Here is an 18,035-nt window from a genome sequence, read left to right on the forward strand (position 1 = left end):
TCCCTGCCTGGGATCCAAAGTGCTCCTGGATGGCAACTGGCACCTTTGGAAGTTGGCACAGACAGCACAGGCACCCTTGCCACAGCTGGGTTGTGCTCTGGGACTGTGTTGTCCCCACACACACAAGAAGTTTGTTTTAACAACAGTGGTGCAGGGTAAAAGCTTCCAGTTGTGGAAACAAACATCATCCAGCTTTGGGAATGTGCCCTTGAACTTGGGTTGCTGTTGTTCCTTCACTTAGGAAGGGCTGGAGCCCCAGGAAGGAGACAAAGCTTGGCTCAGAGAGATGCCAACAGCAGGGAAAGGCTGAGAAGCACCAGCAGCCACCAAAGCTGTGTCTCACTTTTCTCTCAGTGTTTAGCAGCCTCCTGGTATTACAACATATAATTTTTGTGGTGTTATTTGAGGATAGATGAAAAAAAATGCAGTTTGATACCACAAGCTCCAGGTTAACCTGTCAGACTTGGCTGGGTTGGGTGTTTTTCCCAATCCAAAAGCCCCCTGCAGCTCTGTTACTCCGGCTTTAATTGACAAGAGAAGACAAACCCAGCACAAAACACCACTTTGAAAGGTTGAAACTAATTCTAACTTGTTAACGAAAGCTGGCAAAAGCCCGACCCTAATCTAAACATGTAATTATATAACATGGACATAATTACAGCCCGTTATTTCATTCAGCTGGAACCTGAATTTTGCACAAAGGGGCAGAAAAGAAAAAGGGATGTCAGCCTGAGAGCTCCTGGACAGCTCTGACACTGAGGGTGATTTTTCAGCAGACTCCTTGGGCTGTCACCTCTCAAAACACACATCAGGATTTCAGCTCTGCTGCCTTCCCTGTGAGAGGGGAGGATCCAGCACAAGATGTGAGCATGTTCCACGCCTGATAAGCCAGACAGAGCTGGCCCAGCTCAGCTCAAGCCTTCAGAAGCCTGGTGGAAGGAAACAATATTAAAAGATTAGCCCTTGCTTTGTGCCTTGTACGGGGGTAGGCGGAAAAGCCTCTCACATTCAGGAGAGCTGGGCTGATCCCAGGGATGCTGATCCCAGTCCTGGCAGCAGTTTGCAATGCCCAGTCCATGCTCCCAGGACCACCAGAGGAGAGCAGAGGCTGGGTCAGGCTGGAAAAGCAGAAGTCCTTGTCCTTAGAGGAGGGAACAAAGGCAGAGAGGGGATGGCAGCCCCGGCTGCAGCTCCTGGTTCCCAAATAAGTGAGTAATGGAACGCCACCTCTGTGTGCACCTCTCTGGCCCGTGCCTCTGTGGGAGGCAGGATGAATTTACACCCAGCTCGCCCACAAATCTCAGATCTGACACACAAAATCCTTTCTAATCCACCACTGTGAGTGTAGCCAGGGTAAATCACCCTACTGAGATCAGGAGAAGCTGCACAGAGGTACAGAGGTGACAGAGCCCCAGCACACACCGTGGCATAAGGATATGCAGCAGGGCAGCTCCAGGGCTTCCACTGACTCTGGACAGGAGCCAAAATAGCAATCAGGGCACCCTTGAGGAGCTCAGCATCTGCAGGGCTGGCCCAAGGAGGTTCAGGATAAGAGGATCAACAAGACAAGAGTGTAGCAGCGTGTGCACACTCTAAAGATTACACTAGTTTTCTGTGAAAGGAATAACTTTATTCCATTGACCAGGAATCCCAAGACTGTTCATCAAGACTGCCTATTTTTCCAGTGCCAAATGTCTATGCATTAATTGGACAATATCTCCCCGAGTGCTCACAGGCAGGCTGTGGCTGCTCCTCACTGAACATTTTGTAAGCTGTATAAAAACATTTTCATCCAAAAAGATTGGCAGTAAAAATTACAACATATAAATGCATCACAATTTACACAAAAACTAGTTTGTTTTTTTTTTTTTTTTGTCGAACTCTATTTTCCAAAAAATAATCTTCAGCAGGTTCAAATGACAGCAGCTGGAAACAAAAATAAGTGACCAAGTATCATCTTATGCAAATTATAACCACTGACTTTGTACAAGCGTGAGCAGAACCGTGAAAAAGTTTGTATTGGTTTCAAGTATACAGTGGTGATGAGCCATCCTGATGCAATTCCCACCAGTGCTTCCCTGGGCCTGAGGCTATCGAGGATGTTGTTTCCATAGGAAATAACAGGAACCTGAAGTGACAAGTGGTGCCAACCCATGGGAACATGACCAGCTTCTCCTCCCAGCACCATCACCGCTGTGTACTGACTCCTTGGGAAGATTCATGGCCCATTACCAAAGCATTTGGGGGTGGGGGAAAGAAGGAAGGAAGGAAGGGGGTGTCTGTAAGAAATGATTAGTTCGAAATTAATTTTAAAGGTGTCACATTTAAAACGTCCCAGCACATCATCAGAAACATTTACAAAATGCTAACTCTGCCCTGTGTCTATGAAGACATTGTTTGGAAAAGGAAAGTGAGAGATTCACTACGGTGCCCCCCTGCCCCTGCAATCCATCCTACCCCACAATAAGTTACAAAGCTGTACAGCTGACATCACATCCCATGGCTCCTTCCAACAGTGAAATGACTGGTTACTCTCAATATTAGTGCACAACAGTGAAAAGCTGTCTGCTGCTCTGTGTTTTGGCAGCAGCGTGTGAAAAACAAAAAAAGGCACTTTTTGGCTGGTTGTGCCTTTAACTTGGCAAATTTGTCTATTCTGGAGGTACCCAGGCACTCCTTAAGATGTCCCCCATTTCTGTGCATGTTTGTTTATATAATTTTTTAAAAGTAAGGCAGAATCCATAAATAAAGGCAAAAAGCAGTGCAGAAAATGTGACAAACATAAAATGTACAAAAGATGAAGTTAGTTGGCACAAAAGAAGCTTGAATCCAGAGCCAGAAATCACTGAACTGCACTTGACATAGAAAACAAAACTGTGCTCAAATCATCCCAACTGGTTTCCAGTTATTTGTGAGCAAATTAAAAGAGCTGTGATATTTTAAACGTTGCCTGGTCAAGTGAAAATACAAACAAAGCCAATTCTTTCTTTCCCTGTGTTAAAATTGCTCTAAAATCTGCACAACAGTGCTCCCAGCTCACTCAAAGAATTTTTCATCATATACAACCAATACCAACTTTCTCAGTAATTTCAAAGCATAAGCAAGTGATTGCAGATCCATGACTGAGACTACATTTTATTCAATATGTCTCCAAAGGTTAAAAAAATTTAATGAGTAAAACTGCAACAGAATTCCTTCTTAAAGTGCTTTTTCTTTTAAACTACTCATTAACTTTTTCCTTTTTTTTTTAAATTCACCAACATCCTTGAATGACAAATGCTTGCATACCTAAAGAACAAAGCTTTTCTTTTACTTGCCTTCCCAGTTGTCTGAAGGGTTTTTTGGAAGGGAAAGATGACTCATTCCAGAGCTCCTTTACCAAATCATTCAGTAAAGAATCACTCTTCTTATAGAGCAATCCTGCTGATCTTTCTCATCAAGAGCTTTACAAATTAGCAGGGAGACATATTAAATACAGAAGTCCTTATGTAAACCCATTCTTTAACTAATATTTTACAATGAAATGTAAGCCATCACACATCTTTACAGAAATTTGAATATTCCTATTCAATATTATCAGAAAGATTAAAAATTTGCCCTCCATACATAAGGGCAATCTGTTTCTTTTTTTTTTCCTGTATAAAAACCAAAAGAATTTTTTTTTTGCAGCATCACAGAAAAGCAACAGTTTTACATTCACTCATTTAATGTTCACATAAAAATTCAACCACTAGCGTTTGTGTATTTGATAAAATCTTCTTGACAAACTTGGTTTCGGTGTTTTGGACTGTCATAAGCTACTGCAGGTGAAGATGCAGTTTTCTAGAGCATTTGTTGATCTGAAGCCTTTGTGGCTAAAAAATGCTTTTGTCTTTCAGGGAAACAACCTCCTCCAGCATCTCCTCTGGTCCTGTGAAGCCACTGCTCCCCCAGACTCCCAATGGCATCAGCAACACGACTCCAGTTCCAGCAGGGACCAGGCATTGAATGTTTGAGCTGGTTCTTGTGTTCACAGGGATCTCCTCTAAGGGTCAACATCATCAAGGTCACTTTTAGGCTCCCCAATCATCATAGGAGACTCTGAGCCCTTTCAAACACACAAGAAATGGGGAGAGAAGGACACAGTCACTTTTGTAAGTTGTTCACAGTATGGTCAGTGATGGCTCTGACCCAGCTGCCCCACAGAGCCACACACCAGGGGCTAAATCTGCCCTTATTTTACCTGCTGCAGGTGCCTCTCTCCGTTCTCATTGGCAGGGCTGCTTTCTGACCCATTGCTGCTTCCAGACTGATCCTTCTCATTCAGCAGGGCTGTGGCATAGGCCAGAGTGTCCTGAGTTGCAAACAGTCCAAGAGAGAGTCAGGGGTCATGGTGATCCCTTCATTTCACAATTATTATTTTTTTAGAATTATTATTGTTTTATAACAATAGCTGCTGTAGTGAGACAGCCGAGTCACCACAGGTAATTGTGAATATTCACTAATATCACTCAAGGGGTAATTTTTTCCAGGAACAACCACAGGGGCTGAGCTTCTAAAGGAAAAACAGCCTAGGTGCAGAGAAATATCACAGAATCATTAAGGTTGGAAAAGACCTTTTAAGATCATTAAGTCCAGCTGCCAAACCAGCACCACCACCATGTTCACCACTAAACCACGGCCTCAAGTGCTCTATCCACATATTTTTTGAATACTTCCAGGGATGGTGACTAAAGTTGCCAAACCCAAAGATGCTTCCAAGAAAAGAAGCAAGCAAGTTTAACATCCTCTGCCAGGACTGACACATACCTGTGCTGAAATAGTGCGCTGGAAGGTTTTTGCAGTGGATGTTTCATTGGACACGTTACTCTGAGGAGCCCAGTAATGTTCAGACATCTGCATAAAAAGCCAAGAAAGCCATAAATTTGCCATTTGACTTTTACTTGTGTAAAGCCTCAACCACTTGTGATGGTAGGTGAACTAAGACTGGAACAAGCTTCCTGAATCCTCTGGCAGCGAGCTGGAGATCTGGGGCACAAACACTTAAAATGCAGCCACAAAGGTTACTGTCCCTCAGGTGCAAACCAGCAACCAACTTCTGCTGAGCTCCGAGTTTCCAAAGTGTCCTTGGATATTTATGAAAGATATGCTGGCCAAACTATGTTGAGTTTGGAGGGAAGAACAAACACTACACGTGTGGGAGGAAAAGCTGTATCAGTTGACAGCTGTGCTTTGTGCAAGGCTGTGATGATTCTGTAAGGAATCCAATCATTTAAACATTCTCCTGCATCAACACACAGGCAATGGAAAACTGCTTTTTTAAAAAAGCTGAAGCCTCCCAACACGAATACAGTGGCACTGAAAGCTTCCCACATAGCAAAGAATAATCACTGCAACCATTCACACTTGGTTTTATTCACTGTAAATGCATTATGCCTGAAACATGTGGGGGGCTACTGAAGTTCTGGCATCAGATTAGCTGCATCCAAGTAGTCCTTGTAAAAAATGAAGTATTTTGTCTTTAGAGCCATCTCAGAGAGCCATGCAGAGGATGGAGATTATCCACCCATGATTATTGTTGTAAACAAGTGACAATTTCCCTGTTACAGCCAAATTACCTTTTTCTGTAGCCACTGCACAGCCCAACTCCAGTGGTGTGAATTCTCCTTGAAGTAATCTTTTGCAGTAGGGCACCTTGGGAATTGAAATTATATTCATTAGTCAGGAACAAGGCATTCTGGACAACACAAAAAAAACCCAAAAAACAAAAAAAACCCCAAAAAAAACCTAGGACTTCTCTCTCTTTGCACTGCTGCCCTCTGTGTGCTCTGTTATCACTGCAAACTGACTTGAACTCTACAGCCCTGTTGATAACTGTATTAGCAAGAGCAATAATGCCTAGGAAAATTTACTCAAAGCAGTCTACCCCACAGGTTCACATATTGCAGAATTATGCTTTATCTGGAAATGTGCCAAGTTCTAAACAAAGAGAATTTAGGACTCATAAAATTTCAAAAATCTGGAACAGTTTCCCTATGTTTATCTGGTGTTAATGTCAGACTTCTTGCAGTTCAGAATGGCCTTTTTCTTTATAAACAGCAATTACCATTTGTTACTTGAGAAATCCCTTCAGGTACCAACCAGTGAAGATTTCACTTCATACTGGCACGTGTACTACCAAGACCTTGCACCAGCAACAAAGGATAAAACTGATCAAAACCAGGAGTAGTAGGTTTTATAATAGTCACAGAGAGACCTAAGGCAGGGATGAGGTTAAACCCTGAAACCCTCATTACTCACTTCTGAGCCAGAGTAACCAGGAACTTGACACACTGGTAGCAACGGCTGCTGTCCACGTGGTTGCTGTGGTGCATCAAGGCTGTGGGGAGAAACACATGGATTAGAAACCACAATCCAGATTTCCACATACCAACCAGTCTGGAAACAAAGATGAAGCTAAAATGTTAAGTTAGGGAATAGATTTTGTTTCTACAGATGTAAGCTTGAGTATTTGTGTTAAACACACTGCTGTAAATGCTGGTAGTCTTGAGTACTTCCACAACTCGACTGGATTAAAAATAGAACTGCTGCATTTTCACTTTGATCTTTCAAATGCAGTACCTGAATTTTAAACAGCCCTAATGCAGTTATTCTTCCCCTATAATCCATTCTATGTTAGATAATCACTATGGTTACATTTGTCTGAAGGAAAAAAAATGGTCTGAATCCCCCCATAAATGAAGCAGATCACCAGCTTCCACCTGGATCAAAGTTTGCAAAGCCAGAGGAATGTTTAAAGCTTCTTCACATAAACAAGCATAGCAGAATTCAACAGCCATGAAACTGTTCCATGGCAGACTCAGGCAAAACCCCAGGCCATTCCTACCAACAAGTTTTCTATACCATGAATTCCCACCTCTTTAACAAAATTCTTTGACTGAGGAGAAGCACAAAGATTTCCACGGAGCTGCCCCAATCAGATTTGCCACTCAAAAGTTGCTCTGTCCATAGCAGTCAGCAAAGAACACTGCAGTGAAACCTCCAAAGCTGGCAAAAATTGTTTGGGAACTGCAAATTGCCAGTTTTAATACTGTTGAAGCAGAGTAATGATAAAAATTACAGCACTGCTGTACTACAAATTATGCACAAACATCCTATTAAGGACCACCAAAACCTATTATGTGCTGATTTCCCTTTCGTGGATTAAAACCAGTCAATGTGAGGGATGCTGTTCAATGCTGTTGTGAGGAAACTTCAAGGAAAAACTACAACTTTCACTCCCAAACCTCAGGGCAGTTCTCAAAGCCTTCAACATAAAAATCCAATTGAATACTTGCACTTCTCTGCAGAGGAAAAAAGGTCATGCATTGCCCAAGTTACAGCACAGAATTGGTCCAACTGGGACCAATTTATCCAGAAATTAAAAGTCACTTAGCTATTCTCTTACACTGCTGCGTATTTCCTTCTCTGCCATCAGCCATACATGGAAGCTACTAAACAGGGGAGCAGTGATGAGAGAAATGAAGAACAAAGCTGAATACTCCTTCTCACTAAATCAGAATCAACAACTGAAGGTGAAAGCCACAATCTGAAGCAGCTCCTCCCCCAAACAGCCATGAAGGAGCTGCTCAAGCTGCACTAACCCATCAGAGGGGCTCTCTGTGCAGCCCCACATTTAATTTACGCACCAAAGCCGCTTCTCCTGATGCACATGAAATAAATGATTTCCTTATAGAACTTATATCTTATTACTTCTGGGTTTTTTTTTCCTGTTGCTTTTGAATGCTTCAGTAACTTCACTTCAGTAAAGTTTTGTATCTAATGGAGGGACAACACTTTGTATGAGCAGCAAGAGGTGGGAGCCACCTGTCCCACTGTGAGGCACTACTGCAGTCAGCAGGGCAAGCATCCTGCTGGGCTGAACCAGTGTCTTTTTATGGTAATTAGGATGCTGACAAAACAAAAAGACTGGCAGTTTCTTGAGATATGTAGGAAATAAAAATTAATTTTAAGGTTACAGGACTCAAACAGTTCCTCTATTACGGTAATCAAAGGTACTTTTCTCTCCCCACATTATATATACACCCTGATCTGCCCCTTATTTAAATAAATTAGCTTTCTTTCTCAGTTCAATTCCTTTCTAGTTTGCTGTCACTGTAACATTCCAATATTTAGTTTGGATTTTTTTTAGAGCATTTTTGGAGTGACAGTGGCTAAATCAAATGTGTCAAGTTTTTTACCCTGAGAAGCAGAACAGTTTAGGAGGATTAGGAACCAGCAGATGGGGTGAACCACCACCACCATCAGGGTACAGGAGTGTTCACCCACTGGCTTACTTGCCTATTAATCCATTTTCAGTTTCAAAGGCAAATTTGATGCGCTCTATTTGCAATGGGTCTTCAATAACCTGTTAGGAAAGAAAAGTATCAACTTAAGTAAGTTGTGTGTGATGCTGTATCCATTCTACTGAATGGTTTTACCCACCCCCACACACAAAACAAGTAAGACTGAAGTTTCTTGTGTCACTGGATTATCAAGACAAATTTAGGAAGTAATAAAACTTCAGACTGAAGGATTAAAATATGTGTGGATGTTGAAATTACCAATGCAGTCCCAACTTTTTTCTTTACACACCAATAACAAAATCTATCCTGTACAAGTTTTACCCTTCACCTACCAGGATCTCATGGAGTAACTGGAATATGTTTTTCAGTTCATGAGGTGGAGCAGTTTCCAGTTGAGTCTGTGTGTAGGAAACAAAGTCACTTAGCAAAATACGCTGATGAAGCAAAGAATTTCAAGACAGCTTTACAGATTTTTGAAAATCTAAATTATTAAATTTTAATAATTTAAAATTTAGATTTTAAATTCTTAGTGAATTCTTAGACCTTCTTAGTGAAGGCCTAAGAAGGCCTAAACCCCAACAGCCCCTCCAAATCCAACAAACTGCACTGATCGTTCTGCGGTGCTGGTATAACGCACAAGAACAGGATGAGCAAAGCCTGTGAGGACACTAACGGGACAGGCTTGTCCTGGTTTTGTGTGTACCTTGATGAAGTGCAGCACAGTGAAGGAGAAGTGCTCGTTGCAGAAGCAGCAGTACACCACCATCTCGATGAGCACCGACAGCGACCCCGTCAGCTCCCGCAGCGCGTGCATCACCTGTGGGCAGAGCACACCCTTCACACATGGCTGCCTTCCCGAAAATAAGTCTGAACACAATGTTTGTCCTTCCCAGGAAGGATGCAGCTCTTTTCCCCAGGGCCTGCATGGCCCAGGAGGCTGAACCCCTGCCCTCACTGCACTTCTTCAGCTCCTGATGCTCACCTCCAAGGGTCAAGCATCATCCATTAAGTCAGACCAACTCAAGGTAGCACCTGCATTTGACATGGTAAAAAGCTGCACAGGCCCTTGCTAAATGGGCATAAAACCAGCCCCAAAGCTTAGGGATATACTAGAATAGGAAGTGGTCAAGAAACTAAAGGTGCCCTCTTGTTTAGGCTCAAAATAATCACTGTTTTTGGATATTCAGTGTTTTTTCATGAAAGGATTTGTCAAAGGAATAGATCAGGTAAGTTTTTAGGTTCAAGCAGGGCAGAATTTAGAACAGATACCTCCATTAAGTAGGGTTTTCCCTCAGACAGGAATAGCAAGGCTTCCACTTCTTCATGGAGCACCAGAAGCGGCCCTGAAGCGGTGATGCTGAGAGGTGGACGCTGCTTAAAGAGACCAGGAGCTATAACAGCAAATACAAAAACAATCCACTCATAGATTAGTTTGTTCTAACACACCTTGAAGACACTGCTGCTCATTTGGCACCATGAAATCCCTCAAGACACTCATCTCAACTAGTTTATAGTTTGTGTGCTACCACTCCAAGTAACAAATCTCTTACACACCGAAGTGTCACTTACTTTAGTGACAGCAGACAAAAGAACTGTAGGAAGGTCAAAGCAAAATGTCCACAGACTATCAGTACTTTGAGCTTTAGTTTTACTCCCAATCACTCTTGCATATTCATCATATCCAGAATATTTATAATTCTCCTGTTACCTTCTGATTTTTGACTGCTTTCCACCTCAGACAGAAATTAAGTTATTCTTTTAAAAGACAACATCAAATTCCTCCTTCAGGAAACTAAAGACTTTAACTTATTCCTTTATTATCTTTATTTGGATGTTTCTTTCCCTTATAAGAAGTAACTAGGAGAGTGTTTAATTGTTTGTTATTCAGTAGCTTAGTCTAAATACTCCCCTTTAGATTAGCAAAAGACAGCACAAGTCTAAACAAAATACTGCCTGTGAGTCTGTTCAGCCAACAACACAGCTCAATTCACTCACATGAGGAAAGACCTTTTAGGCACATGGAGAAGGGAAGAAGGTATAAAACTGTTAGCATCAAGACTTTCATCCCTCCCAAAATACAATTTGTTTGCCACAGCCTCTCAATACATTTACAGCAAAATCAGAAATAATCAAACTTGTATTAACAATTTCTGCCTTAAATCCAAAATGGTTGTATTTTCCTCACTAATATTAAGTTACTCCCAGTCAATGTAACTGAAATGCCAAGTCGCCAAAAGACAAAACCACAATTCTTACCAACATTTCTTTGTGAGGAGACATCAGAGTGCAAGACAAGTAGTGCTACAGTGTTGTGAAGATATCCAAACTCACGTGCCTGTGCCGAACTCCACCTGCGGTTCTGCTTGAGTCGAAGACAGATTTAATTAACTTTGGTTCATTTATTCAACTTTGTTAAGCCAAAATAATGTTCTTGCAGTCCACAACCATGGTCTATTACTTTGGAGTGGGTAAAAATGTTATTATTATCAAAACCATCATGCTTACTTCTGCCAAAAAAGTTATTTCCATACTAACTACATATAGGTGGGCTCACATTTGCACGAGGTTTATAGAATAATTGAAGGATTTGCCTATTCTACCATATGAAAACTATTTATTCATTATTTAAACATTATAAAAAACGTGGGGATGGCCTGTACCTGATTGCTCTGCCGGTTGGGGCCAAGGAGAAAGTTGACCATGTGCCTCAGGGCAGAGTGTCTGAGGAGAAGACTGCTAGCCCTTATTCCCTGCTGTGAAGACAAAAGCCAACAAATTACCTTCCTGTGCAGGTGAAGAATTAGTGCTCAAGAGAACAAAAGTAAAATGCACAGGCTAAAACTTGCATTTTCCACTCTAAACCCCCCACAATATCCCAGCACAGATCAATAACATAAACTGCTAAAGAGCTGTCTCATTCTACACAGCACATGACACAAACCAGAGCAGAATCAGCAGATGCACAATAAATGTCTTACAAGAAAAAAAGAAGGCAAAAAGAATAGAGAAATAGAAATAGTAAATTCAGTCAGTTATTCTGCTCCCCATGGAACAGAAATCCTGAATGCTTGATTTTTTTAATATATATACATATATATCATTGGTTTTTTTTAAGAACAACCACATATAACCCTTCAAAGCAGACAACCAATATTCAGATGCTGGAAATGACATCTTCCATTGCTATACTTTGCTGGTATGTTTTTGTGTGATTTTATCCTAATCCATTATTCAAAGCAATTTATTTAAAAAACAAAACAAACCTGATTATTCCTAATAAAATTTTTCAGTTTCACTGTGCTGCAAACCCTTCTATGAATAAAGAACACTAGCTGCTTTATTAATGTCTTTTAAAAAGTAAATAGCCATGAGAAGACAATGCTTTCTTACCTTTTGTACAAAGTTATTGAATAGCAAAAAGTATTGAGCACAGTTTTTACAGTTTTCAGGTACATCTTTATCCAATAGAGCAAGTAGCACCTCCAGTAACTGGTGTAGAGTTTTTAACTGTGGAAAAAAAAGATTTTGAATGTAAAGAGCTGTCTAGTGCTTAAAAACCCAAAGTGTTTCAAATACCTCCTGGGCAAGAAGAGATGAGCATTAACCTATTCCAGAGCTACAGGCAGGATCAGCTCACACAGCTCTGCCTGCAAACAGAGCAAGAGCCACCAGGGAGAGCCAAGCAAGGGGATGTCTGGAGAGGAGGTGACACTCACTGACCTTCTCCTGATAAAGCAAGGCACTGTCGAGGGTTTTTTCAAGGATAGTGGCCACAGCAACTCTCACCTCCCTCACACTGCATTCCAGGAGGAAAGTCCTGGAAAAGAAAAGGTGAAGCTGCAAAGAGAACTGGAATCAACGTGTACACACAGCTGCTGTGATCAAATGTGGTGTTCAGTGTTTATAACTTTAACAGTCCAGATACATTTTGTATTGTAATTTTGTGGGTTTTAACTTACATTCACACATTCCTGTTTGTAGTAAGGCCTGTAATATCCCTATTAACATATTTATTCATTAAAATAAAAAAAAGCTCTAAAAGCTTTCATAAAATGCTTTTCAATGCAAATTAAAAGATAACATTTTCTTTACACTGACACACTTCTTTCAGCATGTCAGATCTCCAATAATTTGTTTTCAAAGCACCTATTAGCTGATCCTTAGCTTGCCAAGAAGAACATCTTTCCAGTTCATCTGTGATCCCTGCTGGGTAAGTATTTAACTTACCCCAACACTTTCACCATATTCTCCTTTCCCACCACTTGTAGGGCTGACCACACAAACTTAAGCACATTCCAAGTCTCTTCACTGAATTCATCACCTACATCCTCCTCCATGAACACTGCACTATCTAATTTGATTTCCAACATTCTCAGAAAGCTGCACAGAGAAAATACTAGAAATAAAACTCCAAGTCTTTATCTGAAGTGTCTGCTTAAAGAATGTGCACAGTCAGCTCTTTGGGAATACATCAGTACAGGCGAGATCATGTTCTGAGGAAGCTTTATCCACACTCGAGACACAAGACACCTCAGACAGAATTACCAGGACTTACTTTACAAGCTCCCGGCCCTCTGGCCCAACAAAATACTCCACCAGCCACTGGCAAGCATCAATGCTTTTGGAGAGCAGTGCATCTATGGTGGCAATCCATTCTTCTGTATCAGCCCTTCAACAAAACAGGGACAGCTATCAGTAATCCAGGAGGAAGAAACACCTCCCAAAACAAAACCACGTTTCTTGTGTGCATACCTGAGTTTCTTCTTGGTTCGGAGATAGGTTTGGAAGAGGAATTGGACTGCCAGCTGTAAGCTCACCTTTGCCATGCAGGGATAATAGGGATGCTTTACCTTAGTCTGAAAGAAATATCAAATTTACTCCAAAGCAGAAGGAGGCCTGCAGCACACATGCTGTCTCTTAAATACATCAACATGTTCTATTCAAGTTATTTGCTTCACTTGGAAAAAACGAACCATGGCATTTTTCTCTGCTAAGTCAGTCTCCAGTGCTGACTTTGCTACTTAATAAATATGCTAAAACAGGAGCAAACTTGCTTTAAGGCCAACTAGATCTGTGGTTTTCAAAAATTTAATAAATGCTCTTTGTTTATGACTTCATTTAGAAAAAACTTAATTAAGAAACTATTACCAATTAAGCTCTATCAACTTTGAAGTAATTAACACCAACTTTTGGACCTTCCATATGGAGAGGGATTCCTGTCCCTCTAGAGGCTCAGTTTGCATCATTATTAAAGGTATGGCTTATTAAATAAATTTTACTGGGGCAAAATGATGTTTCTCCCAGTACTAGAAAAGGAGGCTGGAGTTTGCTTTGAGATGGATCAGCATCCAAAATTACTGGAGGCAAGGAATAGCTTGTCTGGAAAAGTAAAATCATGTCAACTCTTCCAGTTTTCCTGGAAGAGCTATTTTTGACCCAAATAGCTTCTGTGGCCATTTTACCCAATATGCTTTGAACATTCTAAGATTAAAATCCAGGTACTTACAGCATTCAGGGAAGCTAATGACAGAACAAAACTGAAGTAGTCACTACTGTATACATCTCTGTTCTTCATAAATTTCAAGTTTTCATCTCTCACCATCTATAAAAGTAAAAGAAGGCAAAAAAAATTTAAAATGTTGTCAAAATACACTTCTCTAACTACAACTTCATCTTTTATGTACATGTGCGGTGTTTAAAAATCAGTGTCAAACTTACTCTGTTTTCTTTTGACTCACTACTTCAGCAGAGGGAAAAATACATCCTGATGTATGATTTAGAAGATCTGGTATAAAACCAGTGATTTTCTTTCAAAGATATTACAAAACAACAGATGAGGGATTTAATAATTTGGCCATTAAGGGAGAAAAGGAAGAAATTGCAGATAAGTTCTATTTTTCACTTGTTTTTAATAAACAAGCCAAGAGAACACCCCTCAAACCAGAAAGGCTTGCCTAACAAATTTAGATGCAGAGAGCAAGGAGTCCTGGTGTAATTACAAGCTGCAGCCACAAGAAGGTATTTAAATGCCAAGCCCTTCTTTTTTCAAATGAGATTTTGCTGAAAGACTCTCAATAAATTTGAGCCAAGCTCTGTTCATTGTAATAATACAATCCCAGATACAAGAATGCCCAAAGTGGCTGTTAATGCCCTGAAATGCCAAAGTGGCTGTTAATGCCATGTGGAGGGCCAGACAGCCTGCAGAGTTTATTCTCCCTGTGTGTGTGATGCAGGCTCTCTTCACTGCTCCTCCTCTTTCTACATTCTTGTGAACTGAAGAATTTGAGGATCACTGTAATTTGCCATCATCTCCATTACTCCTCGAGTGTACTCCAAATGAAGCACCTTCTCTGCTGTTGTCTCTCGCTGCCTGCACGCTGACTGCTGCCAGATCTCATGTCTGATTCTTCTGCCTGCAGTTTCTTCAAAGCAAAGAATTGATAGGCCCATTTTGTGAGAAGGTGCAGTGAAACTTAAAATAAGTATCACTAAAGAGCTTGTTGGTAACTTCATGTCAGAATCCAGAATTGCTTCCTAGCTTTACTACAAGGGAATTACTTCAAGGTAACCTTTAAAAGTTACCATGTTTCTCTCCCTACGCTCAAATTTTATGTGAGCAGAATTTAGTTGCCACTTTGAGGGTGCTCTACCTGATATATCCTCACAGGCATTTTCTCTACAAAGAGTCCCTTTTTTTCTCCTTTTCGAACCAGCTTGGTCAAGATGGAGAGACGGTCACTGTTGGGCCTGTGGGGTCGAGGTGATGACTGGGGTGAAATTTCTGGTGAAGAGGGAGCAGATCTGAAATATAAACAAGCTGAAGGTGAATAAAGAAATCCTATAACAAATCTCTAGTTTAGGTATAAAATACCACCGCAGTCAGAGTGATCTTATGGCAGTTTTGACGACAGCCTGAATATTTCTTGAGGCTGTCAGTCAGCTTGAACTTGCTGCAATAATAGTAATAAACAAGCAGCTTAAAAACCAACCCAAAACAACATCAATACTTTGTTCTGCTGAACAGGAATTACTTAATTCTTAGCTGTGGAGACATGTTGGAACTCTGATGGCTGAAAACTTCGAGCTTTCTGAATTTAAGGGTGCCAACCCTCAAGTAGACACTTTGTTTTACCTTGGAGAAGGCTTCAAAAATTGAGTGCTAGCACAGAAAGAGTGTGTGTTTGCATAGTATAGTGTGATCTCACAGGGTGAAAAAACTTAGATTTGGGAATTTAGTGTATGGCCAAGATGGAGAATTTTGGGTGTGGGTTAGTTATCTTTTTTGCACCCTCTTCTTCCTTCTTCTTCATGAATCTGGGTGGTTTCCTCTAATTGGGTGAAAGATGTCCACGTTGCGGGTTTCGGGCGGTCATAATTGGATTAGAAGCATAAATAATATAGATGTCAACTGTTTATTAGATAATTGAGACTTAAAAAGCCTTGAATAGACACCACTTTAGCTCACTTTCTTGACTTGTTAGAGAGAGCTCACATCTCATGAGTTTGTAATAGATAAGGACAATAAACTTCAGAGTGAGACTTCAAAAACAACATCTGAGTTTTATTCACCCTGACCTTGGAGGAAGAAAGAGCCTGGTATTCCAAGAGAGGGAGGTCTAGATATCAATATGAGAAAAACCTTTATGGATACAAGAGGAACTTACAAGGAGAGGTCCTCAGCTTCCTGACGCACGACACTGACTCGGCTTTTCTTTGGCAGGACAGGAGAGTTCTGGTCTGACACTCTCTGGTAGAACAGCATGTAGGCGTTCCAGTAGCGCCGGCGCACGTCGGGGTAGGGATTTGCTGTGGGGACAAAAGGCAGCCCATGAAGGCCCTTGAAGGTTTAGCACCTTTCCCATTCCTGTATGGAAGCAAAACTGGAGGTACAAGTAATGGGAACTGCAGCAGTATAAATCTGTCAGATCTAAACATCAGTCTGTGTCAGTGATTAAAAGTGTCTGAATTATGAAACAGGTGAATATTGGAAATGTACTCGGAATAAATTCCCTAAAGCATTGAGAAATTCAGCAATAGGATGCCACACAGTGTTCTATGAAGTCATTCTCACTAGCCTAAAATAAGGGCTGGTTTATGTTGGTTGGGGTTTTTTTCCAAACTATATTAACAAGGTGCCATTTTGTTTTTCAGTCTCTGCTGTGAAGTCTACAAAGTGCTGATTAACAGTGAATATGGCTCAATTCATATTAGGCCATCCACAATCTGGATGTCCTTCAGTAAAGGGAAGGCTTTAGGGAAAAAACGGTTCAGAAGGATTCAGAATGGTTCAGAAGGAAAAAAGGTTCAAGTAACTCAAAGTACCTATAATGGACTAAGCTCTACTGCTACTGAAATCAGTATGAAACATGAAGCTACTGTAAATCAGTCTGTACTTCTGCTTACATTGATCATAGACTTTAGGTCTATACTCTCCACCAAAACATTCATATTCCAGGGTTTCATCAGTCAAATCAAATTCTTCGACAACGGTGTCATTAAATTTATACCACTTTCCTTTTCCACATCCTCTGTGATCAAAACAGAACAGAAACACAACAGAAACGAAGTTAGTTGATTGTCTCAGTAAAAAACAAACCACCCTGAATAGCCTAGAAGTGACAAGCTTGAACTCACATTTGTTTTGACAGTAAGAAGAAAGCTTAGTTCAACTGATGCCAAAGTTGCATTTTAAAAAATAACCTTGATTAAAACTGTGAGAAGCACATCACCTGTCAGGAAGCCCTCAAACTGCAATACAAGGTACATAGGAATTAACAAGAATTTTATTCTGTGATGCCCCATATCACTGTGTCATTGCGTCATGATAGGTGTTGAGAAAGGGAAGAGCGGTTCCAGGATGGGTCCATGCACCTTCCCAGAACAAGAAACCTTTAGACAGCTCTCAAACCTCCCCCACGAACCTTCTTGCCCGTTACCTCCTGTCCTTGATGAAGGAGTAGTAGTGCCCTGCATGAGCCTGGCCACTGTGGACAATCACACCAACGAGCTCGTAGTTTTCTGTAGGGGCAACTTTCTTCCTCGGGGAGCCTCCTCCTCCTCCTCCCTGGTCTGTGTTCCTGCCGTTTTCCCCCACTTCTGAGGACGAGTCCTGACGAGCCATCCCCGACACAGTGTAAGGCTCCATGTTCAGCATCCAGGGAAACTGTTTGAAGAGATACTTTGGATTAATCAAGACACTGCCCTGTGTACATGCTTCATATAAATTTATGAGAATGGCATCAATACTTCCCACATTAGGAACACCAAAGGAAAATATGGAACTTCAATTTCTTATAGCTGTTACACAGATATTAAATAAAAAACTCTCTTTAAGGAGGTTTTTTGCCTTGCTTTCGGAAACGACCCCGAGAATGTTGCAAACAAGGAAAAACACTTATTTTCTGTAGCACTACCATGTTGTAAGTATATGACATATTCAAAATCTCTGCTCAAAATGTGAGGAAAAATGAATAGAAAGAATGAGAGTCCACTACACAAAGTAGCTGGGGAAGGCACAATAAAGAAAAGTTTTCTTACCCTTATTTGTTCATCATATTTAATAGAACGGCCACTCTCCCAGTCAAAGCCAAATCTCATCAGGTGAATCACCAGCAGGCTGGGTAAGACCTTAATGCAGGTGCGCTTCACTGTAGTTCTCTTGAAAAGAAACAAGAATATCACCTCTATCTGATACCCCAGGCAGTCTGCAGC

General features: G+C 41.0%; 1 protein-coding gene across 1 annotated transcript in view; it reads right to left on the reverse strand.

Annotated features, from left to right (window-relative positions):
* Window positions 1-1,854: 1,854 nt before the first annotated feature.
* The window catches only part of USP24 (ubiquitin specific peptidase 24), a 61,812-nt gene continuing 45,631 nt past the window's right edge, over window positions 1,855-18,035 (reverse strand). Inside the window, exons 48-68 of the mRNA XM_068198844.1 lie at window positions 17,862-17,981; window positions 17,261-17,487; window positions 16,728-16,852; window positions 15,989-16,130; window positions 14,975-15,125; window positions 13,831-13,926; window positions 13,077-13,180; window positions 12,880-12,993; window positions 12,045-12,141; window positions 11,715-11,831; window positions 10,985-11,077; window positions 10,581-10,683; window positions 9,594-9,715; window positions 9,028-9,141; window positions 8,657-8,722; window positions 8,320-8,386; window positions 6,280-6,358; window positions 5,598-5,673; window positions 4,789-4,875; window positions 4,223-4,333; window positions 1,855-4,087 (exon numbers count right to left, since the gene is read on the reverse strand). Of these exons, the coding sequence (XP_068054945.1) occupies window positions 4,025-4,087; window positions 4,223-4,333; window positions 4,789-4,875; window positions 5,598-5,673; window positions 6,280-6,358; window positions 8,320-8,386; window positions 8,657-8,722; window positions 9,028-9,141; window positions 9,594-9,715; window positions 10,581-10,683; window positions 10,985-11,077; window positions 11,715-11,831; window positions 12,045-12,141; window positions 12,880-12,993; window positions 13,077-13,180; window positions 13,831-13,926; window positions 14,975-15,125; window positions 15,989-16,130; window positions 16,728-16,852; window positions 17,261-17,487; window positions 17,862-17,981 (2,274 nt within the window). The 3' untranslated portion in view covers window positions 1,855-4,024. The remainder of the gene's footprint in view (window positions 4,088-4,222; window positions 4,334-4,788; window positions 4,876-5,597; window positions 5,674-6,279; window positions 6,359-8,319; window positions 8,387-8,656; window positions 8,723-9,027; window positions 9,142-9,593; window positions 9,716-10,580; window positions 10,684-10,984; window positions 11,078-11,714; window positions 11,832-12,044; window positions 12,142-12,879; window positions 12,994-13,076; window positions 13,181-13,830; window positions 13,927-14,974; window positions 15,126-15,988; window positions 16,131-16,727; window positions 16,853-17,260; window positions 17,488-17,861; window positions 17,982-18,035) is intronic.

The sequence above is a fragment of the Anomalospiza imberbis genome, chromosome 9 (assembly GCF_031753505.1).
Source record: "Anomalospiza imberbis isolate Cuckoo-Finch-1a 21T00152 chromosome 9, ASM3175350v1, whole genome shotgun sequence".
In the NCBI taxonomy this organism is placed as follows: Eukaryota; Metazoa; Chordata; class Aves; order Passeriformes; family Viduidae; genus Anomalospiza; species Anomalospiza imberbis.